We start from the raw sequence: 27,495 nt of genomic DNA, 5'->3' as shown, positions 1-27,495 counted from the left end.
CTAGGTCAGTTAAGAACTCATTTTTTTTTCAATGACAGCCTAGGAACAGTGGGTTAACTGCCTTGTTCAGGGGTAGAACAACATATTTTTACCTTGTCAGCTCAGGGATTTGATCTTGCAACCTTTCAGTTAGAAGTCCAATTCTCTAACCACTAGTCTACCTGCCACCCCAAGTATGTTGTCTAGGTATAGGGGTGACATAAAATGTATACATGTATTCAGAGAAATCCCTAGTATTGGCTTTACATTTCTAAACGTAGTGCACAGCATGTCCTTAATTCCGTTCATACATAGTAATTGAGTAAGACAAGCAGGCTACTTTAAAATGTTTACTTGAAATATGTCCTGTGTTACGGTAATGGCCAGAGTTAATAAAAAAACTAAAACAGTTGATTATATTGCCGTGTGAAAATGGGTTACATTAAACCCCAGTTAATGGCCACATTAGGGGGGAATTAATAAGTGCATGTACGAGTCAGTACATTTGAAGTTGGAGAGTTTGAAGTTTGATGAGGAGTCTGGAGATGACTATCAAACCCTCTCCCAGGCAGAGTGAGTCATTCCACTGCACACCCACTGTACTGGCACTCCCTCTATCACCATTCATGCTTGAAGTGTGTGTAAGAGGCAACATCAACACCAGTATGTCAACAGGTTTATTCTTCAATAACATACATTTACAGAATGTGGATTGGCTACAACCATCAACTGTTCTTCAAGAAGTAGAGTCTATTGAGTTCAATTCACTTCAAGTAATAATTTAAGTTGATTCAAATGTATAGCTAAATTATGAGATGGGGATTTTTGGTTGGGTGCTTATTCTCTATACACTCTGTAAATGTGTGTGTGTGTGTGTGTGTGTGTGTCTGCCTCAGACAACATGACTACTGGATGCTATCTTTCCATCTTTCCACGTCTTTAGATCTCTAATGATCAGGCTGTATCACAACCGGCCGTGATTGAGAGTCCCATAAGGCGGCGCACAATTGGCCCAGTGTCGTCCGGGTTTGGCCGGTGTAGGCCGTCCTTGTAAATAAGAATTTGTTCTTAATTGACTTGCCTAGTTAAATAAAGGTTCAATTGAAAAAAATTATAATAATCAGCGATTAACATACTATTGAGTAATGCTTTCAAAGTAGTAGACCATGTTGGGAGGAAGAGAGGCACTCTATTAAATAATATCACATAGAACCACACTGTATCTCAGGAGCAGATTGAGGAATGTCTAGGCATTATCTGATATGAATCATACCACACATCATATAAAGATCTATGTGAGATAATGACAGTGAAATGTCCATGGATTTAAAACTATACCTATTTGAACTAAGTGTTCTCACCATTAGCCTCTACTATGTTTTAATTCAATCCTTGGAGACGTTATCAGCCATTAGAAAAATATCTACAAATAGACGGATCAAAGACTTGGCATTTCAGCTCCAATTCCTTTTACGGTGGCTGCAATATAGAGGAATTACCAGTAATGTGTTTACATATAAGTCAATTACTAGGTACATAGAAATGTAACGTTGGTAGGATCTGATAAGTACAAAATGAGTAATGATGGCTCTGTTTAAACACATCAGAATGATTTTTAGCAAGTAAATATGCCAATATACTAAAACAAAACAAAAAAACTGAAAGCAAACACAACAGAAAAAGAAAAGGCTACAATTCTGTCTCATCCCGTTCACACATGACTGATGTAGAGCAACCTAGGCTACTTTTATGAACTATACTTACATTGAGGTAGCTTACATGGCACATTTACAAGATGGTGAATATAATGAAATCAATAGAATGAACAAAATCTGCTAAATAAGTAAGCTTGTAAACATATTTTCCTTCCATTCTAGACATTCGAGTGACAGTTTATACAATACTCTATGTTGTTTTTCTGCTACATCAAGATTCACAACCATATAAGTTAGCAGATAATTGAAAATAGATCAATATACATAACCAATACAAATCCACAGAGAAGAGCTGCTAGTATATCCCACCCTTACCTCCACTGTTTACTTCTGACCAGTAACAGCCCTATAGCCACATGTAAAGCTCTGTCTTTAAACAATTGGACTAGTTCACAATGTATCCATTTGATTGTATGACATTCATTACAGTTTAATAGAACACTAAATAGATTGACACTGCGATTCTCCAGGACTCGATTCTCTCTTGACTGTTAACCTATTGAACTGTTTGAACACTGGTTTATTCGATCGTTGGTCCAATCAGACCCAGGCACGGACATCGCCCCCCCAGTCCAAGCCCCGTCCACGGTACCATGCACCTGTTATTGGCTGAAACAGCAGCAGGAGTCGCAGCCTCCGGAGCAGCCCACAGAAGATGGCCGCCGCCACCACCACCAGCGGTGACATCATCACAAAGCCCAGGATGATGAGGGTGGAGCAACTGTTGTCGTCGAGGTAACGGCAGATAGGAGAGGGGGAGTCTAGGACCTGCGGGGGTAGAACGCAGACTAATGTTACATTCAGACAGAAACACACTCTAGTGATAGGGACAATTCCATTGATACAGTATGTGTTTCTGAGTTGTTTTTGTTAGTGATGGAAATGTTTGTGCTTTAGTTTAACTGAACAGAACTGAGGGGGAAGGAGAGGTGTGTGTGTGTGTGTGCGTGTGTACACAAGAGGGACCATAAGACGGAAGGTACTGGGGTATGTGACAGACTCTTTCCCAGTTTCCCTCTGCTTTCACTGTTCAGATAAGAAGCAGCCCAGAGCTGCCAATACAATCCCCAGGCTGTCAATCACCTGTAAGCACCACATAAAGAGAAAGGGAGAAATATATATAGAGAGGGAAAGAGATAGATAGAGGGAGGGTGAGAGAGAGAGAGGGAGGAAGGTGGAGAGAGATGCGGATGAGACGAGAGAGACAGTCAGAGAGACAGATAGGTAATGGAGCCCCTGCTCTGTTTATTAGACTTGATAATCTGTGACATACATTACATAAACCAGGGTATGTGGACACCTGCTCATTGAACATCTCATTCCAAAATCATGGGAATTAATATGGAGTTGGTCCCCATTTTGCTGCTATAAAAGCCTCCACTCTTCTGGGAAGGCCTTCCACTAGATCTTGGAACATTGCTGCAGGACTTAAGATTTCCCTTCACTGGAACTAAGGGGCCTAGCCCAAACCATGAAAAACAGCCCCAGACCAATAGTCCTTCTCCACCAAACTTTACAGTTGGCACTATGCATTGGGGCACGTAGCGTTCTCCTGATGTCAGCCAAACCCAGATTCGTCCGTTGACTGCTAAAGTGGTGAAGCATGATTCATCACTCCAGAGAATGCGTTTCTACTGCTCCAGAGTACAATGGTGGTGAGCTTTACACCACACCAGCCGACGCTTGGCATTAAACATGGTGATCTATGGCTTGTGTTTGGCTGCTCGGCGATGGAAACCTATTTCATGAAGCTCTTGAAGAACAGGTCTGTGCTGACGTTGCTTCCAGAAGCAGTTTGGAACTCAGTAGTGAGTACTGCAACCAAGGACAGATTTTCTTTTTTTAAGTTACGCGCTTCAGCACTCAGCGGTCCTGTTCTGTGAGCTTGTATGGCATATCACTTCACGGCTGAGCCGTTGTTGCTCCTCGACGTTTCCACTTCACAATATCAGCTCTAGCAGGGCAGACTGACTTGTTGGAAAGGTGGCATCTTATTTCCATTTTACTTCCAATATTTGTCTATGGAGATTGTATGGCTGTGTGCTTGATTTTATACACCTGTCAGCAACAGGTGTGGCTGAAATAGCCGAATCCACTAATTTGAAGGGGTGTCCACATACTTTTGTATACATAGTGTACTATATACAGACAGTGTCAGCAAGAGGGAAGAAGGAGCGATACAGATACACAGAATGGGACAGACAGGCAGACAGACACGCTCATGCACACACAAACAGACAGATATTTTTTAAAAAATGCACAAAACCACTTACATACAAGTACACAAACACTCAGACACACTCAGTGTGTTCTCTTTAGGGCTACATTCTATAAGAGCCCTCTGGCATATAATTCTCTCTTTGTCAGCATTTTCAAGAGGAATTTCCCCACCCACCTTGACTGAACGCTGCAACCTCGAGCCATCATCAATCTACACACACACACACACACACACACACACACGCACACACACATTTTCTCCACTTTATTCTTTCTGTCTTGTCAGCATAGGCATGGGCCCAGCTGAGGACTAATTGGCACTAATTTAACAATCATGTCTTCTCATGGATATCCTCTCTCACTGTCCAATCCTTCACTTCTCCAACAGTTGATTGACATCCCCAACTCTGGCAGGCAGCAAGGGCCTATACTGGCACTTGTTGTATTATATATAGTAATGTTCACAACATACTATTAGGCTACACCTTACACATTACACATACCACTCATATTTTGTATATTTGTACATCCTTCCCAGCCATCACTAATGAAGACGTCTTGAAAATGCCAGTGTCTTCTGGACACTTTAAGACATTAAGAATCAATTCAAATAAAATAAAATAAATTGCTATTGATTTAATTAAAGGCAACTTTCCAAAGAAAGAGCAATCAGTGTGTTTGATCGTACACAAACTTCTTCCAAATGTCAAAAAAGTTAGCAAACGGCAGTAAAAGGAAGACAAAATACAACAGAGACACATTTTAATGTAACATCAATAATGGAGACAAGCAAGGCCACCTGGCACGGTGCCAACTCTACCAGACGAGGAGCTGAGGAAATATGACCGCAAAGCGCTGTCAAAAGGCGATTTGGGGAGTTTACTTTTTGCCAAGGGCAACAGCTGTAGATCTTAGAGGACACTTTGGCATCATTATGAGACTGATAGGGTTTACTGACGTGTCCGCGCCATGAATCTGGTCCTCATGGCGTGTCTAAAGAGGAACGCTTCAAAATGCACATCATCATCCTGTTTTAGACACAGTCCACCTGTTCTTAAAGGTGGTCTTAAAGTTTGTCAGACGTGTTAAAGAGATTGAAAGGGATCTTAAGCACTTACAAATCCATAACATATTGTACGAAAAGGAATTGGTAACATATCATTCTGATTACAGGATGTTTTATGTATTTTTTGCTGGACGAAACACATCATATACAAGATGGATGATGTAGTACACAATTGTGCACAATTTCCGGGGACCCGTTTTGGCTTGTGAACACTACTTTCAAAACTACTGGCTGAAATGATACAAAACCTTTATAAAACACATTTAAAGGAAAATACAGGTACCAGGAAAACTTTCCTGTAATGCAGGAAATGTAAAACTTGAAGTTTAATTGAGGTTTAAAAAGGCTTCTGAAGTTTGTAATTTCCACTTGATTTTCCCGTACGAAAAATGTATCACCTCCTAATAAAAAGTAAATTAATTATAATCCACATAATAATTCACATTTCCTGTTGCTGCAGGATTATTTTCATTTTGCATGCAAAATGCATCATACTCTGACACTTTCTGTATTTTTAAAGTCTATATCTTGAAAACTTGATTGCTGACATGTAAAACATGTTTGGGATTGTATCAACAGTGGACTAATGAAACATACTAAAGGATCGTCTTTGAGTGGAATTTTCCCTTGAGTTCTTAAAAGTGATCTATTGCAAAGATGCATCCAGCACTATGTCTACCTTTCTCATTCATTTGGGATTGAGTAATATACTGTGGTATAATAGGCCAATGAAGTGATGTCATCTTCTGGGTGATGTCTAAAGAAGGGTGAGGCTGACAGAGGTTGGCAGGGATGTCATATCTTACAGAGAAATGTAGGGGTATCTATCTGCCCCTGATCCAGGGTGTTCCCAGAGCCAGTGCTGAAGTCACACAAGGTTTGCCCCAGAGCTCTGTACTTGCCCCCTACTCTTCATACTCTACATACTCCCACTTGGACAGATACTTGAACCTCAACGTCCTGTCCCACCCTAAGGATGTGTCTGTTTGCCTCTGGTCCAGGGTGTTCTCGATGTCGGTTCCATGCACAACAAGAACTGAATCCTTTCGATACTTGGGCATGCCCGGTATACTTTTACTGTGTTGGGTTAGGGGGGAGAAGGAAGGAATCTTTCATTTAAACTCATGTTCAAACATCTTCATGTTGGAGCACGGCAGACAGTTATCCACTAGTGGAGTTCTTATTACTAAAGGTTATTTTAGTTACATTTAAGTCATAATGCCTGAGAAACCGGTGTTTGGAGGATATAATGGCACGGGTGTTGTTAAGCCCGAGAGGTTACAAAACATATTCAAATAATGATTGACATATTTTCCTTAAAAACATTATTTTGATGAATTTATTCATAATAGTTCATCCTTCCACAATATATAGTTCTGACACAAATCTAGGGTTGCTAGAGACGCGACCCAGTTGTTCGTTCTAAATGTTCCATTGCCATACTGGCTGGCAACATTCGTATCCCTTGCTTGCTAGCTTGCCAACTACGGCTAACTTACAGTCACGCCAAAAAGTGCAGCCAGAATAAAAGCAAAGTAGTCGCATTTGCATTTGTTTAAGCTGTTTTCTAGTGACATTTATTTGGATACATCCATAACAATAAACTGATGAGGTGCGATTTCGCCTGGGATAGAAAATGTGCTCACTCGTCAGGACACTGTCGTTCAGAGGAGCTAGCCAACAACACAGCTACAGTAAGACAATCACTTCAAACTGAAGCTGGAAGACTGCAAATGAGTTGCGTTTCATTTGACCTTTTTTCAATTGACAATTTTTTGAATATATCCATAAAAATTATGCCAGTTGAATCATGATTTTGACTGGCTGAGAAACGCTGCCTGCCTGCCTGTCTGTCTCGTCCCGACTCACAACACGTTCCTTACTATGGGACAGCAGGAGATTAAATTTGAATATTGAAACAATGTTGCAAATGTCTGAGAGACAGACAGCAAGGTTTATATAAATCTCTGCTGTTGAAAACTAAATGTTAGTCTAAAATAAATGTGAGATAATGTCTAGATGCTTTTTTATAGTGGAGATCAAGTTTATAAATTGCTTGGCTTGGCTGATGAGACAGTGGATTGCGCAGTCAGATGGAACAGAGTAAATAGGCATTTTAACGTCATAGATTTAGCCGGTGGTAATTTGTGGAATAGACACCGGCTGGAATGCGGTTTTATCTAATCAGCTTTCAGGATTAGACCCACCCGTTGTAAAAATGCAAATAAGCTGTTTAAAGGGTTGCCATGGGTTACAGGGCTCAACCTCAGAGCCAATCAGCTATGATCATGATTCTTGTGTGGTTCTCTGGCAGAGTGAGCCAGTGTGCAGCTCAGCATCAGGTCACATATTAACCAGGGGTGGGAGACTGTGAGCGGTACTGACTTGACTGGAGACGTTCTGTGACCTCAATTCTGAGATGAAATCCTACCAAGCACCAGGAAATGGCTGTCATAAGGAATTGGAATTCTAACCACAATATTCTGATGTTGTCAAAGTTTGTGTTTGAGACTTTGAGTAGCGCTATAAGCGGGCCACTACTTACCCGTGAGTGGCAGAGGAAGCCGGCGTAGAGCAGCAGTGAGGCGGGCAGCAGGACCAGGGCAAACACGGCCACCAGGACTAGGACACACACCAAGGCCAGACCGACATTCCACAGCAGCAGCCCCGCCCCGCACGCCACACAGCCACAACTGCCCCGGCGGCTACCCCATGCGCTGCCCTCACTGTGGGCCGTGGGAGGAGGCAGCATCTTCACCCTCTCACCCACCCAGAACTCCTCCTGCTCCTTCTCCTCGTCACCTGAGCCCCCCTCGTCCAGATCCAAGTCCACCCCACACATCCTGATGGAGAGAGAGCGAGAGGGAGGGAGACAGCCGGAGGAGAGAGAATAATTTGATACATTTAACCATGTAGTGTTATCAGGAGGAGAATGTCATTTTTCATTGTTGTGGTTTAATCCTACTTTTCCTACAATCACTTTTTCTCTATTTCCCCACACGTTGATGCATTTACCACTGGGATGTTATGGCCCACCACACAGCTTTGTGACAAAAGTAATGTTTGAGGAACAGCTCTAAAACAGACTTTAACAAACATAACAAATGTACTATGTATTTGGTGTAAAGCTGCCTGATCTGTGATGATGAAATATGACTAATGTGGCTGATTGTCATGTTTTTCACTGTTTTGAGTTACACAAACACAACTTTTCAGGTGATTTACCTATCAAGCTCATTTCAGAATAGGAACCTTGCTAGGCTGTGAGAATGTGAAGTACTGTAGGAGGTTTGCTTGTGTAGATTGTCATGATTTGTGCCAGTGCCAGCATCCAGGAGTGAAGCTATTTCAATAATTGAAGTCTGATAATAGCACACCGAACCTCATATGAGTGGAGCAGCTGGCCTTTTCCACATTCCAATAGAGATCCAATCTCATGTATCGGTTAGATGTTTATCCTGTCATATAATTCCTTGATTTAACTCAATGCTCAGTTTTAACTGTCATGTAGATATTTTATTTAGCAATAAAATGGGTTTGTAGGCCTTACGACTATTGAGGTATGCAAACAAATCCAGGAAAGGAAAGACTTATTGATCCCTCGACCTCCCTTTTGCATCTATTACAGTGGGTGAAAGTCCACTTTGTCTCACCGTCCAGAAATGTTTTAACTTCCTTTTCCTGTGTTAGCACAATGAGTCCCACCACGACACCGGAATTCATTTGGAATTCTGACCCTTTTTAAACATCATGTGTTTGAGTTACAAACTTCTGGGTTGTACCATTGGATTAGTATATTTCTTCTGCATCTGTTGATACCATTAATCTGTGTGATTAACGGTGGCTGAGCTAGTCGAGTCCGAATAGTTTGAGCTAAAACTATTAAACTATTACAACTACAATTAAAACCTATCTATGAAAAGCTGAGACGTTCACAAACACGCACATGTAACATGTGCATGACACTATGACGCTCACAAGCTACACAGGAGTTGTTAGAAGGTAAAGGCTTCTTCTACATAGAAGATCCAAGGACATAGTGTCTATAATACTGTAATAAGCTCACATAGTTGCTGTCACAAACTCCAAACTCCACGCTTTGCTTTGCATATTTGAGCTGTTTTTGCCATAATATGGACTTGATCTTTTACCAAATAGAGCTATTTTCTGTATACCACACCTACCTTGTAACAACACAAATGATTGACTCAAATGCATTAAGAAGGAAAGAAATTCCACAAATTAACTTTTAACAAGGCACACCTGTTAATTGAAATGAATTCCAGGTGACTACCTCATGAAACTGGTTGATAGAATGCCAAGAGTGTGCAAAACTGTCATCAAGGTAAAGGGTGGCTACTTTGAATCTCAAATATAAAATATATTTAGATTTGTTTAACACTTGTATGGTTACTACATTATTCCAAATGTGTTATTTCATAGTTTTGATGTCTTCACTATTATTCTACAATGTAGAAATTTGTAAAAACAAAGGAAAACCCTGGAATGAGTAGGTGTGTCCAAACTTTTGACTGATATTGTGTCAATGAGAGAGAGAGAGAGAGAGAGAGTGAGAGATTACTGTTTATATTTCCAACCTTGTCCTCTCCTGCTCTTGTTGTGCCACAAACACAATATAGACTGAAATAAAATGTCCCAGTTACCCTTACCATCACGTCCAGATACATTTAATGATATTGTGTCCAATAAAGGTATATGCTATCGTTCTCTTTATCATCACCCCCACAGTCCTTCCACTTAGGCCTATCCCCACCCCATCCCTGTCGCTCAGTGGAATCAATAACAGCGATCGATCCCGCCTTCACCTCCCCACCCCGCCAAGACTCTGATTGATCCGTCATTCTGAATTAAATCAGTGAGACACCTTCACCGACCGGGTGCCGACCAGCAGCACCGCAGGACCCCCAGGAAATATCACATCTTGTTGAACACATCAATACATTCTAGACATTCTCACTACTATAAATAACTTTGAAAGCCAATACTGTCACAATACAACAAGTATTTTCCTCCAATAAATGTATGTTTGTTTGGTGTTGATGCTTCTTGTCCTTCAGTTTAGCGTCATACACCTTTTTTTCTCTTAAAATACAGTATTTCACCAAATAAAACAATGCAAGTTGAATTTTATTCCAAATAGGCCTACATGGAATAACATGACATTTGCACCTACCTCACTCTGTCTGTCACTATTTCTCAGAAGTCTCCTTTGCAATTGTTGACCCCAGAAACAGGAGCAGGTGATGCCAAACTCTCTAGAAGATGTCAGAATAAGGCGTTTGCTGAGAACAGTAAAAACAAACAAAACAGCACCTTTTAGGATACGCACCTATTGCCTTTTGCAAGACATTAGCACAGCGATGCGCGCGTTCTGCATGCGAGTGTATAGATGAGCAGTGCGCGGAGCGGTGCGCGGGGCGCGTGCTGTGAGTGGGTGTAGGTTACTATGTGTGTGTGAGTGAGAGAGCGAGAGTCCACCTCATCACAATCGGAAACTGCACTGTCCTCTTCAACATTAGTAACTTCACATGCACGCGGTGGAGTGAAAGTGAAATAACGGGGACGAGCAGAGCATACCAATAACACTATTAGCCTATTCACCAGTTTGAATGACGTCCCACTTCAGGCACGTGCACAGATAGGGCTCTACCAGTGTCAAGGTCGCCACCCCCTGTCCGTTGGTTGGTCTGCCCTGTAGAGAGCTCGCACGCGCCCGGTTGCGCCCAGTTGCGCCTTTTGCCCAGTCTGCCCTGTATGTAGATTGCGCGCACCCGGTATCCAAACATGCATGGCTTGAGAAATGCGGTCACTGGTAAAGTGTGTGTAGCTATAGCTACCTAGTTTAAATATCAACAGTACTGCCACAGTAGCATAACATTTGATTAACACTTGATTTAACCTACATCATCATAATTCGGTCTGGTTGGCCGATACGCGCAGCAGAAAGAGGCAGAAAGACATAGAGGTAAATCACAATCAGTAAAATAATTAGAGTTCGCTAACTAGCATATTTACATCAATCATCGGCATCAACGATCATCATGAGAGCCCACCCTCTTTTCCCGATGTCAATCATGTATTTAGGAGTCACTGTGTCTAACTTGCTTTAATACTATTTGTTATGATGAGTGAGTGTGTTGTTGCAGAAATAAATAGGCCTATTCTAAGAAAAAAAAGTCTCGCTAAAGAGGCATTTGGTATGCCATGTTATGAATTTCAAGATATGAATTATGAAAGTTAAAAAAAAATCAAGCATGGGGGTGCCCTTTGTTCATTTTGAGCACCTGCCCCCTTAAAGGTCTGTGCACGGCCCTGTTCCATTTATATTCCCCTATTCTCTTTTATCCCGAATCGCCATTTCCAACCTTTACCTCACTTTGGAAGCTCATCTAACGTTTTTTAACTCTTTAAAAAAATCGTTTTATCCAAGCTCATCTACAGCACTTCCTCTCATCTACAGCTCCCACCGTATCACTATGTTAATTATCTGGCTTTTTCAAATGATTAAAAGCTCTGGTAAAGGAGGATCATATTAGTTTGAACCCCTCAAAGATGAGAAGACCAAAGCCATGCAGGGGCAGCGCAGCAGACACCCATCTCTTGGCCATACACGGATTTTAGGCAGGGATTATGTAGGTGTACAGGCTCTATTACTGGTAACCTACAGAGGGGACATAGAGGTAGTGATGAATTATCTCTGTAGGCTACGACAGCCAGCCATGATGGGGTCCTACACCTCCACACAACCCCTTCTAATGTCGCACTCTCATGCTAGCGGATGCAGCAGTCACTCCCAAACAAACAAATACACACACACACACTCACTGACACACTCACGCAATCACTAAACACATTCACTCATCTTCCGTTGCTGTCTGTAGGACTGGTCCGGGCCCAGCCGTGGAGTGATGAGGACATGGTTGACAATCCATGAATAGAAAACTCTCCCTGGAGTATTTCTCTCTTGCTCCTATCCCTCCCTCCATTGATTGACCACTCTGTCATTGAGAGATAAGGGATTGATCAATTTGTTTTGCACTAGAGAGTCACACAAGCAAGGCAATCCTTACAATTTCACTTAAACTGAAGTTAATCAGATGGAACAGAGAGGAGGAGAAGGGAGGAGGTAGAGAAGGAGACAGGAGAAACAGATTAGAAGGAGACAGGAGAAACCGATTAGAAGGAGACAGGAGAAACCGATTAGAAAGAGACAGGAGAAACCGATTAGAAAAAGACAGGAGAAACAGATTAGAAGGAGACAGGAGAAACAGATTAGAAGGAGACAGGAGAAACAGATTAGAAGGAGATGATTAGATGTAAAAGAAAGGATCAGGGGAGGAGAATAGGGAGATAATTAACATTTTTGAGTAAATTAATTTATCTTGCATGCTGTTTTAAACAAAACCATGAGTTTGTGCTTGGAATAGAGGGAAGGAGATTCGAGAATGAAAATAAGCTTGACGAAAATGACCTTTTCCCTGGAAAACCACCCTTCTCTCCCACTGATACTCAGGTCAACTCCATGCAGTCACACTGACATCTGCTGGTTCGTTTGGTTATGGTTGATCTTTATTGTTCGTTACCTAATCATGCTTATTTGTCCATTGAAAGGTTAGAATTTTTTGTACTCAAAACCTGTGTGTTTATTCCTTTTCCTCTCAATGCAAAGCAGCTGTAAATTACTGGAACATTACTGGAACTTCATATCGGCCTGGATCTTTCTAGTGTCTGTGTCTCTCCCTAACCTCAGACACCCCACTGATCCCCTAACCTCAGACACCCCACTGATCCCCTAACCTCAGACACCCCACTGATCCCCCAACCTCAGACACCCCACTGATCCCCTAACCTTAGACACCCCACTGATCCCCTAACCTCAGACACCCCACTGATCCCCTAACCTCAGACACCCCACTGGTCCCCTAACCTCAGACACCCCACTGATCCCCTAACCTCAGACACCCCACTGATCCCCTAACCTCAGACACCCCACTGATCCCCTAACCTCAGACACCCCACTGATCCCCTAACCTCAGACACCCCACTGATCCCCTAACCTCAGACACCCCACTGATCCCCTAACCTCAGACACCCCACTGATCCCCTAACCTCAGACACCCCACTGGTCCCCTAACCTCAGACACCCCACTGATCCCCTAACCTCAGACACCCCACTGATCCCCTAACCTCAGACACCCCACTGATCCCCTAACCTCAGACACCCCACTGATCCCCTAACCTCAGACACCCCACTGATCCCCTAACCTCAGACACCCCACTGATCCCCTAACCTCAGACACCCCACTGATCCCCTAACCTCAGACACCCCACTGATCCGCTAACCTCAGACACCCCACTGATCCCCTAACCTCAGACACCCCACTGGTCCCCTTCACTCCCTGTTTATTGAACTCTATTGAGCAGAGAGTTGGATTAACGGACTAGCTCAAACTGTACTCTCTCTCTCTCTCTCTTAGAACTCACCCCCCCCCCAGGCTTTTAGTCACTACCAAACTATATCTACAACACCCCACTCTGGGTTGCCATGACAACTCATCAGAAAGATTTCTATTTTAGTCGATATATAGGTCAAAAGCACTTTGTGATGAAATGATCAGATGACAGTTAACTATCATAATCCTGAGACCTGGGGAAAAAAAGTTTAGGATTTGTTATTATTATTTACATAAAGTAGGTGTTTGGGGTGGGGGAAAAAACATGTTACCAAGACTTTGTTTAGAAAAAATTGTGTTATTTATCTTTTATTGAAAGTGCAAAATGTCCCTCTGTAGTGGTCATTAGGATGTGAATATGAAAAGATGTACATTACAGTCAATGGGTATAGAAGGTAAAACACATAGTTGCAGCATCTGAGTGTCCACTACAGAGGACATTTCTTGATAAGCTCTTATTTAGATATTATTTAATGTAAAAAAAATATTACACAGGCCTGAAAACTCACTTAACCATTCATGAGATATTCACTTACGAGAAACAATTTGAATATCATACTCACAAAAAGTATCATTAATAATTACTCACACTTCTTTTCAAATTTCCATTAAGTGTGCTAATTTTGACGGCAGTCATTTCTTTAAGAACCAGGAAGACAAAGTTGCCAAGATCACACCACCACACGTGATAACATTGAAAATCCCAGACTGTCCTTTCAAAGGGACAACAGGACCTTAATATAGAGATATGGACTAAGAACTGATGTCCACTAGAAAGGACAAAAATGAATTGCTGGGTCTCAGGAGGATAAAGGTATAAAATACACATTGTTCATATGAACTTAAACACAGACAATTGAGCAATTAGCTGGTGGAGGAAAAGGAGTGGGAATTTGCATTCATTTACATTACATTTGAAATTGTGAAAACAGATCATTGATATGTACAATAATGCCTAATTGTTGTGTGTGTGTGTGTGTGTGTGTTGGAGTTTTAATGCCTGCCGTTTAATGTTGGTTAAAATGGGTGGAAAGTCCTCTGTGTGTTTGCTCTGTATGTTATTTATCAGTAATCCGTTTCTGTTCTAGAACAACATCGGTGTCCATGGTGACTGCTGCAGGCAGAGAGGAGTGAGGATGAAAACCAGCCCAATACACACAAATCTAAAGTCCACAGTTAGGATCATAACACACACAGCCTAAGCCTCTGTACTTTAGTAAACATCAGAACCACTATGGTGTTAGTTGCCTATATTATTGCTAGATGAAAATGATGTAGGTGAGATGAGAAGGACTGTGGATTGAGAGGTAGCCAATGCAAACTGATGGAAAATGCTGCAACATGTTTTCATATCCTTACACTTCTGTATCCAAATGCTGCATTTGTCTCTTTTCTTCTGATCACAGGACTATTGCATTTACAGCACATGCATGCTGCTTCATCTCTAGCAAGATGCCCTCTGCAGTACCTTCTTTGCACCAACAGAGAGCAGCATAAACATGTATATGAACATAGGCAGCTGACTAGTCCAAGATCACATTCCCACCACATTATGACAATAATAGACAAAAAGGCATTAAGTAAATCATAACAGATAGAACTGCATTGATAAGATTGAACAAAAATAGCTTTATTCTCATAGGAGAAGCAATCATTGGAACATATAGCATTAGGTCAGATACTAATGCAAATTGGTGATAAACACAAATTAAGGCAAGAAACTTTGTAGCTCTACGCTTTTTTTTAATAAATTTTTTTAAGACAGATTTACAGATATAAGACTACAGCTTCAAAAGTCTATAGTTGCGTCAGAGTGCATGCCTGGGTGCATATGTGCGTGTGTGTAGGATTGTTATATTTGTTGTCCTCCTAAGTGAGAAGTCAGATGACAAAAACAGTTTAGATAAGCTTGTGTCTTTGTATGTGTTCACTTATACTGTGGTTGTCTTGTGAAGAGTACAGCATGAGGGAGCTTGGTTGCATGTGCTTTTATAAGCAGTTATCAAGTGAAGTGAAGTTTTACTTTCAAAGTGCTTTTAAGCTGTTGAATGAAGAAACAGAGGTTGGATAGAAGAGAAGGGAAATGCATCAAGTGCTGTGTGTAGAAGAAACAACTTGTGGAGAGGTTTGGGAGAAGAATCAGGAATGGCGAGAGAGGAAGTGTCAGTGGTGATCGAGCGACCTACCCTCCATCAGATGTGTGTGTGTGTGGCTCTGTGTGTGTGTGAGCGTGCTGAGAGTGTGTGCCGCTGTGGTGGCTCTCTGGTAGGATAGGGGTGTCTTGGGCACTCTCTGATGGGTAGAGCTGCATCAGTGCCCCCTCCTGGGCTCCCTCCTTACTGCAGGACTGGCAGCTGCAGTGGAGGATCCTCTCCACCAGCTTATCCACACGAGGAGCATCATCACTGCCCAGGCAGTCCAAAGTCACCTATTCACACAACGCACAATGCATTACACACATGCCACATGCGCCCCTCGCCCCGCCCCCTCAGCACAAACACACGCACACATGCATACACACACACAAAGACAAAGCACTGCCAGGACTTTCGCCTAGAGTCTTCCACACATGTCAGTCTCTGGCAGAGAGATTTAAGACAAAGCCTCTGCATCCATCTTCAAACAATGTAGCCCATTCTGAGTAATGTTGTGATTTCAGTAAATCAGTCAAGCTTGACACAGCTGCTAGACCAACAATAGGAGGCTGGATCTGAAATAATTTGACAATGCACCATCATGGTTGGAAACGGCAGAATATTCAATCGTGAGAAAACAATTAGCACACTTTTATGCTCAGGGAACTGTTTTTAGTCAAGCTATAAAAATCCACAAAAATGTTATCCGGCATCAAAGGCATGCCTTTGTGGATCCAAAATAGTCATAATCATAGTCATAATTAATTTATCAGCCGCTGGACTGATAAGGCACATTTCCTTTTTCAATATTGTATACAGTACATCAATCAAGTTCTTTCTCGAGGCATGAAGTCACCTCACCTGTGGTCCCATGCCCACTCCTATCCTACCTTCTGGCTGCTCTTTAAACTACATACACCTCAACACAGGGCCTTTGTTGTTCCAGGACTCTGGAATCCCTGGCTACTAAACAGGCAGGCCCATTAAAGACAGAGGACAAGAAAAACCTCGAATGAATTAAATGCAGGACCAATTGTGGTTGTGGTCATGTGTTTCTGTAGGCTACTGGGGTTGTGTGGTTAGGTGTACTAGGGGTTTGTGGAAGTGTCTATATTCAAAGAGTAGTGTTACATTAGCTGGTGTGTGTGTGTGTGCACGTGCATATATGTGTTTGCGTGTGTACTTACCACCTCCCACTGAGTCTGTGCAGGCATGCAGGAGTCACAGTGCACCAGGGACTCAGTGGACTGGGGGAAGGTGTTGGGGACGCTGTAGCTGAAGCACTGCCCCAGACATGCCCTGGAATGATAGGGGAGAGAGGGAGGAAAGAGAAAAAGGGAAGATGTCACCATTCAGCTTTGATATCTGTATATTTCATGGCTGATTATATTCTGGAGGTGACCATTACACACAGGGCCAGATTAGCGCAGGGGCTTGGGCCCAGGACCGTGGGAGGCCCAAGAGGCAGCAAAAAAAATAACATGTAAAAATAATTAAATAAAGGAAATATATACGGTATATATTATACAAGTCATCTCTCTATATATTTTTTTTACTGCAACCGCCAACCACAGGGGGATTCAGGAGCCCGCTTTCAATGAGTGTAGACAGCCTGCTGCTGCTCTGCTAATCATTAGATTGGGGAGGAGAGGGGGTAGGGGGGGACACATGACTAACTGGGGGGCTCTTGATTGGGTAACTGCATAATAGATAAATGTGACTGGTCAATTGTGAGTCAGTGGCTCACACATAATTGTTTTTATAATATTTGCTTTATCCAACCACAGAAGCCCGCTATGAATGTTCAAGAGAGAGCATAATTTAGACACAGAGGATCAATAGTTTCTCAAAAATAACTGTGGATTACATTTTATCATAAGCGCATACAGGTAACTGCCAAAATAAAGGAAACACCAACACAACGGTGTTTGGCCACTACGAGCTGCCAGAACAGCTTCAATGCGCCTTGGCATATATTCTACAAGTGGACCTAAACCATGCCAGGAAAATGCACCCCACACCATGACATATTATTTGTATCCCTCATTTACTCAAGTGTTTCCTTTATGTTGGCAGTTAGCAGTTGACTACAGTCAGGAAGGCTACAATTTGGCCACCAAATATACAACTTGTTGCATTGTGGCCATAGACATATAATCCATAGAAGGGTTTTGGAACCTCTTACCCTTGCAATTTGACTATTAAACTTGTGTGTACACAGGCAATGGCAGCCAGTCCTGACTTGAATGGGAAATGCCATCTATGGATTATATTTCTATGGTTGGTTGCCTATTGTACATTTCTAAATACAATCACGTGAAAAAACATAAAGTTTGGAAAGCCGACTGCTGAAAAATGAAGACTAATCTGTCTGTAGAATCAATATAATAATTTTTTCTCAACAGCTCCCAATTTTTAGGGAACAGTAGTAGGTCTACTGTTTTTCAAAGTAGCTCATCTTGAGATAGGCTATTGCCAAGACGAGCGTATCAGCCATCACCGTGAGTAGTAGCCTATGGCTTTATCTTCATCATTAGTGAGTCCGTGTGCCACAGGGAATTTTATTTAGTAGCCTATAGCCTATGATATATATATGAATATATATACAGTACCAGTCAAAAGTTACTCATTCAAGGGTTTTTCTTTCTTTTTAGTATTTTCTACATTGTAGAATAATAGTGAAGACATCAAAACTATGAAATAACACATGTGGAATCATGTAGTCATCAAAAAAGTGTTAAACAAATCCAAAATATATTCTTCAAATTAGCCTCCCTTTGCCTTGATGACAGCTTTGCACACTCTTGGCATTCTCTCAACCAGCTTCACCTGGAATGCTTTTCCAACAGTCTTGAAGGAGTTCCCACATATACTGAGCACTTGTTGGCTGCTTTCCCTTCACTCTGCGGTCCAACTCATCCCAAACCATCTCAATTGGGTTGAGGTTGGGTGATTGTGGAGACCAGGTCATCTGATGATGGACTCCATCACTCTCCTTCTTGGTCAAATAGCCCTTACACAGCCTGGAGGTGTGTTGGGTCATTGCCCTGTTGAAAAACAAATGATAGTGGTAGCCATGCTGGTTAAGTGTGCCTTGAATTCTAAATAAATCACTGACAGTGTCACCAGCAAAACACCCCCACACCATCACAACTCCCAGCCCATGCTTCACGGTGGGAACCATTCACCTACTCTACGGTGGGAAACGTTCACCTACTCTACGTCTCACAAAGACACAGCGGTTAGAACCAAAAATCTCAAATCTGGACTCATCATTGCTCATGTTTCTTGGCCCAAGCAAGTCTCTTCTTATTATTGATGTCCTTTAGTAGTGGTTTCTTTGCAGCAAATCAACCATGAAGGCCTGATTCACGCATTCTCCTCTGAACAGTTGATGTTGAAATGTGTCTGTTACTTGAACTCTGTGAAGCATTTATTTGGGCTGCAATCTGAGGTGTAGTTAATTGCCGATTTCTGACTCTGGTAACTCTCATGATCTTATCCTCTGCACCACTGGTAACTCTGTGCCTTCATATCCTGTGGCGGTCCTCATGAGAGCCAGTTTCATCATAGCACTTGATGTTTTTTGCGACTGCACTTGAAGAAACTTTCAAAGTTCTTGAAATGTTCCGTATTGACTGATCTTCATCTTTTGAAGTAATAATGGACTGTCGTTTCTCTTTGCATATTTGAGCTGTTCTTACCATAATATGGACTTGGTCTTTTACCAAATAGGGCTGTCTTCTGTGTACCAACCCTACCTTGTCACAACACAACTGACTGGCTCAAACACATTAAGAAGGAAAGAAATTCCACAAATGAACTTTTAACAAGGCACACCTGTTAATTGAAATGCATTCCAGGTGACTACCTCATGAAGCTGGTTGAGAGAATGCCAAGAGTGTGCAAGACTGTCATCAAGGCTAAGGGTGGCTACTTTGAAGAAATTAAAATATATTTTGATTTGTTTAATACTTTTTTGGTTACTACATGATTCCATATGTGTTTTGATGTCTTCACTATTATTCTACAATGTAGAAAATAGTACAAATAAAGAAAACCCCTGGAATGAGTAGGTTTATCCAAATTTTGAACTGGTACTGTATATACAAATGTATGTGGACTCCCCTTCAAACTAGTGGATTCGGCTATTTCAGCCACTCCTGTTGCTGACAGGTGTATAAAATCGAGCACACAGCCATGCAATCTCCACAGACAAACATTGGCAGTAGAATGGCCTTACTGAAGAGCTCAGTGACTTTCAATGTTGTATCATCATAGGATGCCAGCTTTCCAACAAGTCAGTTCGTCAAATTTCTGCCCTGCTAGAGGTGCCCCGGGCAACTTTAAAGGCTGTATTGTGAAGTGGAAATGTCTAGGAGCAACAGCGGCTCAGCCACGAAGTGTTTGGCCACACAAGCTCACAGAATGGGACCACCGAGTGTTCGGTTGTCGGTTGTCCTCTGTTGCAACACTCACTACATCAGCACAATAACTGTTCGTCAGGAGCTTCATGAAATGGGTTTCCATGGCCGAGCAGCCGCACACAAGCATAAGATCACCATGCACAATGCCAAGCGTCAGCCGGAGTGGACTCTGGAGCAGTGGAAATTGATTCTCTGGAGTGATGAATCACGCTTCACCATCTGGCAGTCCGACAGTAGAATCTGGATTCGGCAGCTGCTACAGCATACAATGACATTCTCGACAATTCTGTGCTTCCAACTTAGTGGCAATAGTTTGGGGAAGACCCTTTCCTGTTTCAGTATGACATTGCCCCCGATGCACAAAGCAAGGTCTATACAGAAATTATTTGTCGAGATCGGTGTGGAAGAACTTGACTGGCCTGCACAGAGCCCTGACCTCAACCACCTTTGGGATAAATTGGAACGCCGACTAAGAGCCAGGCCTAATCGGCCAACACCAGTGCCCGGCCTTACTAATGCTCTTGTGGCTGAATGAAAGCAAGTCCCCACAGCAATGTTAGAACATCTAGTGGAAAGCCTTCCCAAAGAGTGGAGGCTGTTATGGAAGCCACTCCTCAGTAAAAGGCACATGACAGCACACTTGGAGTTTGCCAAAAGGCATCTAAAGACTCTCAGACCATGAGAAACAAAATTCTCTGTTCTGATGAAACCAAGATTGAACTCTTTGGCCTGAATGCCAAGCGTCACATCTGGAGGAAACCTGGCACCATCCCTACGGTGAAGCATGGTGGTGGCAACATCATGCTGTGGGGATGTTTTTCAGCGGCAGAGACTGCGAGACTAGTCAGGATCGAGGGAAAGATGAACATAGCAAAGTATAGAGAGATCCTTGATGAAAACCTGCTCCAGAGAGTGAGTGGCCCAGCCAGTGCCCAGACTTGAACCCGATCGACATCTCTGAAGAGTCCTGAAAATATCTGTGCAGCAACACTCCCCATCCAACCTGACAAAGCTTGAGAGATCTGCAGAAAATAATGGGAGAAACTCCCCAAATACAGGTGTGCCAAGCTTGTAGCATCATACCCAAGAAGACTCTATGCTGTAATCGCTGCCAAAAGTACTGAGTAAAGGGTCTGAACACTTAAGTACATTTAATTTCAGTTAATTTTTATTTGTATAAATTAGCAAAAATGTCTAAAACCTGTTTTTGCTTTGTCATTATGGGGTATTGTGTGTAGATTGATGAGGAAAATAAATACATTTTAGAAGAAAGCTGTAATGTTACAAAATGTGAAAAGAGTCAAGGGGACTGAATACTTTCCAAAGGCACTGTATATATGTTGCCTCCTCATACTGTACAATATGTTACGCTTAATTGGCCTGGGCTATTGTTTGTTTGAATTAAAGACCAGATTGATCTCAGTTTGTGAGAGTAGCCACTGATTTCGGTAATTTGTGTGGTATTACAAAAGATTCAGCTAATGCCTTCTGTCATGTAAATGATGTAGAATAGCATGAAATGCTTTTTTTTAAAGGCAAAAAAAAACGGGCCCTGGTAACAAATGTTCCCCGTGTGTGGAAATCCTAAAACAGTTATGATGCCCCGTGTGCACATTCAAATTAGGGTGATTTTGGGGTAATTTGGCCATTCAAAGTCAAACTTCATTCCTGGTTTCAGTTATTAAAAGGAGTCATTCACCCTCTTGAAAACAAATGCCTGTGCATGTGTGCTGTGTTGTATGGACTGGAGTTTGTGGCAGGTGTGTGTGTGTGTGTGTGTGTGTGTGTGTGTGTGTGTGTGTGTGTGTGTGTGTGTGTGTGTGTGTGTGTGTGTGTGTGTGTGTGTGTGTGTGTGTGTGTGTGTGTGTGTGTGTGTGTGTGTGTGTGTGTGTGTGTGTGTTCAACACTGACCTGTTTTGAATAGAGCGAGGCTGGCAGCCGGTGTGCCCGACTATCTGTGTGATGTTCTTGGCCTCGCACCAAGCGCTCTTGTCAGGGAACAGCGCCAGACGGTTGATGTGAGCGGGCGGTGCTGCTGAACAGAGCGCAAGCAGCGCGCAGCAAATCACAATTCTTTGCCACATGACTGCACCTTAAGGAGGATAAAAAAAAGTATATATATATATATATAGTTATAATAGGTCTAGCCTACTTTACCTGTTGTTAAGTCTTTAATGTATATTGTTTTACATAGCAGACTGTTTATGCACAAGGAACCAAATTGTAAAATGTGTGCCATTATATGGTGGATTACATAGCTTTAATATAGCCAGTTGCTGTTTTGCAGCATTCTGTAACATCTTCTTCAGTAATCCATTTAAACACGGTAATGACCTGCACTGAGCTGTGCTCTCACATGGCCGAATTGGCTCTGGCTTTGCCAAGTGGAGAAAAACAATTTGTTTGGTTCAAAGTAGCCCAGCAGACAGAGAGGGAGAAAGGAAGAGACCGAGGGGGAGAGAGGGGAGATGTCTGCTTGGATGTTTGCTAAGAACATAGTTTAATTCCAGTTTTTCTAATCTGTTGTGTAATGCCATGACATGTTAAATATGACAATGGCCAGTGACAGTGCCTTGTGAAAGACTAACGTGTGGCCTTGTGTCAACTGTTGTCTAGCTCAGTGATTCTCAAACCTCTCCTCAGGAACCCCCAGCCGTTCCAGAGCTAGCACACCTGATTCAACTTGACAATTAACAAAATAAAGAAACCTATGCCATTTTGACCATATAACATGGCTAAATACGAAAAAAAGAACCCTGAATTGTTCTTCGAAATGTTATTTCTAGCACCTTTTGAAATAGAGAACGGTGGGTTCTATACAGCACCAATAGGGGTTTTAACAAGGGTTGTAACGATAGTGAAACTTTTTTTGCGCTATATAGAACCTTAGGAACGTGTTCTTTAAAGCACCATAAAGGTTCAATTTAGATCCATATGAGCATGGTTCTTTAAATAACCTCCAAAAAAGGGTTCTAGTATAGCACCCAAAAGGGATCCGCTATCGTTACGAGTCAAATAACCCTTATTTGGCACTATATAGAACCATTTGTTTTTAGTGTGTACCACCTGACTCTAATAAACTATCAACCTCCACAAAATCTTTTCTCTGGTTTCTTTTAAAGCTGCGTAGGTCGGTTTCGTCATTTACAAACGTCTACAAAAAAACTCTCTTGTTTCTTATAAAGTTAATAGGTCACGTAATTTCGGCTACAACCCTTTCCACAAATACAGTTTTACTTCCATGGACTTTTTAGTATTGAAGACGGTTTGCTGTGCCTTCGGGCAAATAACATTCCTAAAGAATTCAATATCCCTGTGCAACGACCAACTGCCCTGCGGCTGTAAAATTGAGAGCGTGAGAGGCGATTGGTGAGGGAAGGCATTACAAGAAGAAGCGCACAAGAAACTGTGGAAAATGAAAATACGTGCTAATTCTACAGATGGGCTACTTCATGTATTCTAGCGCTTTTTTTTGCACTAACATAATTATACACATTTTGCCTTTATAGGTCTAATTACTTGAATGAGTAAAACTTTTGACTCTGTTGGCCTGGTTTATAATCAGGTCATAAGATATGTATAATGCTGAACAACTATTCTAAGAACAAGGCTACAGTGTATAGCAAAATAACTGACAAACAGGCGAATTAAATAGGGTAAAACTAAAATATTTAATGATAATGTAAGACTATATGTTCAGCAAATAATCATCAGATAGCTCCACAGAACAGAACCCTAGGAAACAATTACGACGCGCTTCTCAAAAGGGAAAGGTCAGTTTTCCGGACAAATTACAGCTCTCAATAAACACTGTATCGGAGTTTGCAACGTGACATTTTGTGTTGTAACTCTTTGGCATCTCTCCGAGACAGAGAAAGGGATCAAAACTTTGCGTCTGGATAGGCTGCTAGTTTAAAAAAGCGTTCACTTACCGTTGGGAATCACCGAAATGCAGCAATATCCCGCTGAGACCCCTCACTAGATCTTCAACGCCCGTCTCTCCCAACCCTCCCTCGCCACCCGTCCCGCAGGAGACAGGAGAGATGCGTGGAGTATATGCGCTGTAGTTGCTACTTGGAAATTGAAAATATAACTGCTTTCAGAAAGGCAAGGTTCATAGAAAACAATTACATCATCCGCCAGAGAGAGACGGTCATATGGAGAGGGGTGAGGAGATAGTGTGCATTAGAAACTATCTGTCTCTCAGTCCATCAGCGCACTGGGTCCCTCCCCTCCCGTCCGTGCTCTGTCCCTCCCGTCCGGAGTCCGTTTCCACCTCTTCTCCCCAAAAACGTTTCACCGGTAGGCTGTCATTTCGGTGAAGCTGTAAACTACTCCGTTCTCTCAAACTTTATCTCGCCTTTGCTTTGGTCGCTGGATTTGGGTATAGGCGCGGCTGCGCCTCCAGAAAGGAGTCCCGCTGTGTCTTTGGACGAGCTGGAACGTGAGGGGGAAAATGAGTTTGGCAGGTCTGAATTTTAACAGTTTAACAGCGAAGGGAGCCGCTCTCAATTTCAGGTCATAGGCCTACAACACCGCATAGGCATCATGACCTGTTCTGTGCAAAACGCAGGAATAGCCCCAGTTCATTTTTCTCGTGGACCGTGTCAGCTCTCTTTGCTTTCACTCACAAGAGGGTTTTTGGGAGCAAAATGTTTTTAAGCTTATGTTGATTCATTTAGAAAATAATTGTGAGATATAGCTGCAAGCAGCAATGAACGGGGTTCACAGGGTTTTTGGGAGCAAAATGTTTTTAAGCTTATGTTGATTCATTTAGAAAATAATTGTGAGATAGCTGCAAGCAGGAGCCTCTACCCCGGGTCCGGGAGCACCCCCCCCCCCCCCCCCCCCCCCCCACACACACACTGATTAGCATCGCTAGCATAGCGTCACAATTAAATAGTAGCATCTAAATATCATTAAATCACAAGTCCAAGACACCTAATGAAAGATACAGATCCTGTGAATAAAGCCACCATTTCAGATTTTTTAAAACGTTTTACAGGGAAGACACAATATGTAAATCTATTAGCTAAACACGTTAGCAAAAATCACAATTTTTCTTTGTCCACCATTTTCTCTCAACACCAGTAGCTATCACCAATTCGGCTAAACTAAGATATTGATAGCCACTAACCAAGAAAAAACCTCATCAGATGACAGTCTGATAACATATTTATGGTATAGGATAGGTTTTGTTAGAAAAATGTGCATATTTCAGGTATAAATCATAGTTTGCCATTGCAGCCAGCATCACAAATCTCACCAAAGCTCCTAGAATTACTACACAGAGCAACGTGTATTACCAATTTACTCATCATAAAACATTTCTTAAAAATACACAGCACATAGCAATGGAAAGACACAGATCTTGTGAATTCAGACAACATTTCAGATTTTCTAAGTGTTTTACGGCGAAAACACAATAAATCGTTATATTAGCATACCACATATGCAAACGTTACCAGAGCATTGATTCTAGCCAAAGAGAGCGATAACGTAATCATCGCCAAAATATATTAATTTTTTCACTAACCTTCTCAGAATTCTTCAGATGACACTCCTGTAACATCATATTACAACATACATATAGAGTTTGTTCGAAAATGTGCATATTTAGCCACCAAAATCATGGTTAGACAATGACAAAAGTAGCTCGGCTGGTCAGAAAATGTCCTGCACCAAATTAGACAGTGATCTAGTCTTATACATAAATACTCATAAACTTGACTAAAAAATACAGGGTGGACAGCGATTGATAGACAATTTAATTCTTAATACAATCGCGGAATTACATTTTTTAAATTATCCTTACTTTTCAATACAGGTTGCGCCAAGCGAAGCTATAGCAAACAAGATGGCGGCATAAGCGTTTAACATTTATCGACAGAAACACGATTTATCATCATAAATTGTTCTTACTATGAGCTGTTCTCCCATCAGAATCTTGGACAATGAATCCTTTCTTGGGTCTAATCTTCTTTTGGTCGAAAGATGTCCACTTGTCCGTCGAAATGCCCACTAACGTACGACCGGGACCCCGAAACGTGCCCGGAGCTTCAAAGTCTATTACAAAGCAATGCCTCAAAATCGCACTAAACGGATATAAATTGCTATAAAACGGTTTAAATTAACTACCTTATGATGTTTCTAACACCTATAACGAGTAAAAAGATGACCGACGCTATATTACTGGCTAAACCAAGGCTTGGAAAAAGACCAGTCAGATATCCTTCTTGCGTTGAGCGCAGTGTCCAAAGGAACGCTACTTCCGGTATTTGGTGATTTATAGAGCCAATGATTGCGCAATCGACTCCATTCAAATTGTCACCACTTACTGACATCTAGAGGAAGGCGTGGGCAGTGTTTGTATCTCATAGGATTTACAGAGACTTATAAAACTGATCTGAAACCAGAGGTCAAGATGTCCCACGGGGGGCCAGTACAAAAAAAAAAAGTATGAATGTATGTACTTGTAAGTCGCTCTGGATAAGAGCGTCTGCTAAATGACTTAAATGTAAATGTAAATGTAAATGTCTAAATCTCACACACTGGGAGGAAAAGTGCTGTAGAATGAGTTCTGTTTCACTCAGAGACCTAATTCAAACGGCTATAGAAACTAAAGAGTGTTTTCTATCCAATAATAACAATAATATGCATATTGCACGAGCAAGAATTGAGTACTAGGCAGTTTAATCTGTAGAGAAAATTATGCTAATGCGAAACAGCACCCCCTATAGTTGCAAGAAGTTAATGTATTGAGTTTATATACTAATTCTGGGGTCAATTTGACTAATGGGTTATGTTAAGATTTGTGAAATATTTTCAGCATTATTTTGAATGCAGCAACTGTTCATTCTCAAATTCATTAGAGACTAATTCAGTGGGGTCCAAAATTATTGATATTCAAATACTGAGCTATATTTTATGTAAAAAATAATTGGGAAATAATATTTTATACTAATACAATTGCTCAGAGAAAGAGATTTTGGTCAACAAGTATTATTTTCCTCTCTCAAAAGGGTAGGGGTAAAAATTGACCCCCCTACAGATTCTTAAAAATAAAGTAGTAAAATGTTTAGTATTTGGTCCCATATTCCTAGCATGCAATGGCAGTGGTGTAAAATACTTAAGTAAACATACTTTCAAGTACTTCTTAAGTAGTTTTTTGCAGTATGTTTACTTTACTATTTATATTTTTGACTACTTTTACTTCACTACACTCCTAAAGAAAATAATGTACTTTTTACTCCATACATTTTCCATGACACCCAAAAGTACTCATTACATTGTCAAATTCAAACACTTATCAAGCGGACAACCCTACTGCCTCTGATCTGGCAAACTCACTAAACACAAAGACTTCCTTTGTACAGATGTCTGAGTGTTGGAGTGTGCCCCTGGCTAGCCATAAATTAAAAAACAAGAAAATAATGCTGTGTGGTTTGCTTGATATAAGGAATTTGAAATGATTTATAC

The 27,495-nt window shown here is 41.6% G+C and overlaps 2 protein-coding genes across 3 annotated transcripts; both read right to left on the bottom strand.

Moving 5' to 3' along the window:
• Positions 1 to 642: 642 nt before the first annotated feature.
• On the bottom strand, positions 643 to 10,788 carry LOC129848905 (transmembrane protein 88B). 2 transcript variants are annotated; one of them, XM_055916009.1, is made up of 4 exons: positions 10,603 to 10,788; positions 10,175 to 10,283; positions 7,526 to 7,823; positions 643 to 2,462 (listed from the first exon to the last, which is right to left on the bottom strand). In XM_055916009.1, the coding sequence occupies exons 3-4, from the start codon at positions 7,820 to 7,822 to the stop codon at positions 2,235 to 2,237; spliced, it is 525 nt and encodes a 174-aa protein (XP_055771984.1). In that variant the 5' UTR covers position 7,823; positions 10,175 to 10,283; positions 10,603 to 10,788; the 3' UTR covers positions 643 to 2,234. The 2 variants fall into 2 exon arrangements, with proteins under 2 accessions (XP_055771984.1, XP_055771985.1); XM_055916010.1 differs by lacking the exon at positions 10,603 to 10,788 and adding an exon at positions 10,331 to 10,579 and having other exon boundaries at positions 10,175 to 10,256.
• A 4,275-nt stretch (positions 10,789 to 15,063) lies between these two features.
• Positions 15,064 to 24,449, bottom strand: nbl1 (NBL1, DAN family BMP antagonist). Its single transcript, XM_055916001.1, has 4 exons — positions 23,949 to 24,449; positions 21,928 to 22,108; positions 16,777 to 16,888; positions 15,064 to 15,882 (listed from the first exon to the last, which is right to left on the bottom strand). The coding sequence occupies exons 2-4, from the start codon at positions 22,098 to 22,100 to the stop codon at positions 15,637 to 15,639; spliced, it is 531 nt and encodes a 176-aa protein (XP_055771976.1). The 5' UTR covers positions 22,101 to 22,108; positions 23,949 to 24,449; the 3' UTR covers positions 15,064 to 15,636.
• Positions 24,450 to 27,495: the final 3,046 nt, after the last annotated feature.

Source organism: Salvelinus fontinalis, chromosome 3 (assembly GCF_029448725.1).
Source record: "Salvelinus fontinalis isolate EN_2023a chromosome 3, ASM2944872v1, whole genome shotgun sequence".
NCBI lineage: Eukaryota > Metazoa > Chordata > Actinopteri > Salmoniformes > Salmonidae > Salvelinus > Salvelinus fontinalis.
Note: the sequence above shows the minus strand (reverse complement) of the source record. Positions and strands in the feature narration are given on the sequence as shown.

Coding starts and splice junctions, on each gene's coding strand:
- nbl1 (XM_055916001.1), bottom strand. CDS start 22,100: ATGTGGCAAAGAATTGTGATTTGCTGCGCGCTGCTTGCGCTCTGTTCA. Junction 16,889..21,927: donor CCTCGCTCTATTCAAAACAG/GTCAGTGTTGAA, acceptor CTATCATTCCAG/GGCATGTCTGGGGCAGTGCT. Junction 15,883..16,776: donor CACAGACTCAGTGGGAGGTG/GTAAGTACACAC, acceptor TTGTGTGAATAG/GTGACTTTGGACTGCCTGGG.
- LOC129848905 (XM_055916009.1), bottom strand. CDS start 7,822: ATGTGTGGGGTGGACTTGGATCTGGACGAGGGGGGCTCAGGTGACGAG. Junction 2,463..7,525: donor GCTTCCTCTGCCACTCACGG/GTAAGTAGTGGC, acceptor CTACCCCCGCAG/GTCCTAGACTCCCCCTCTCC.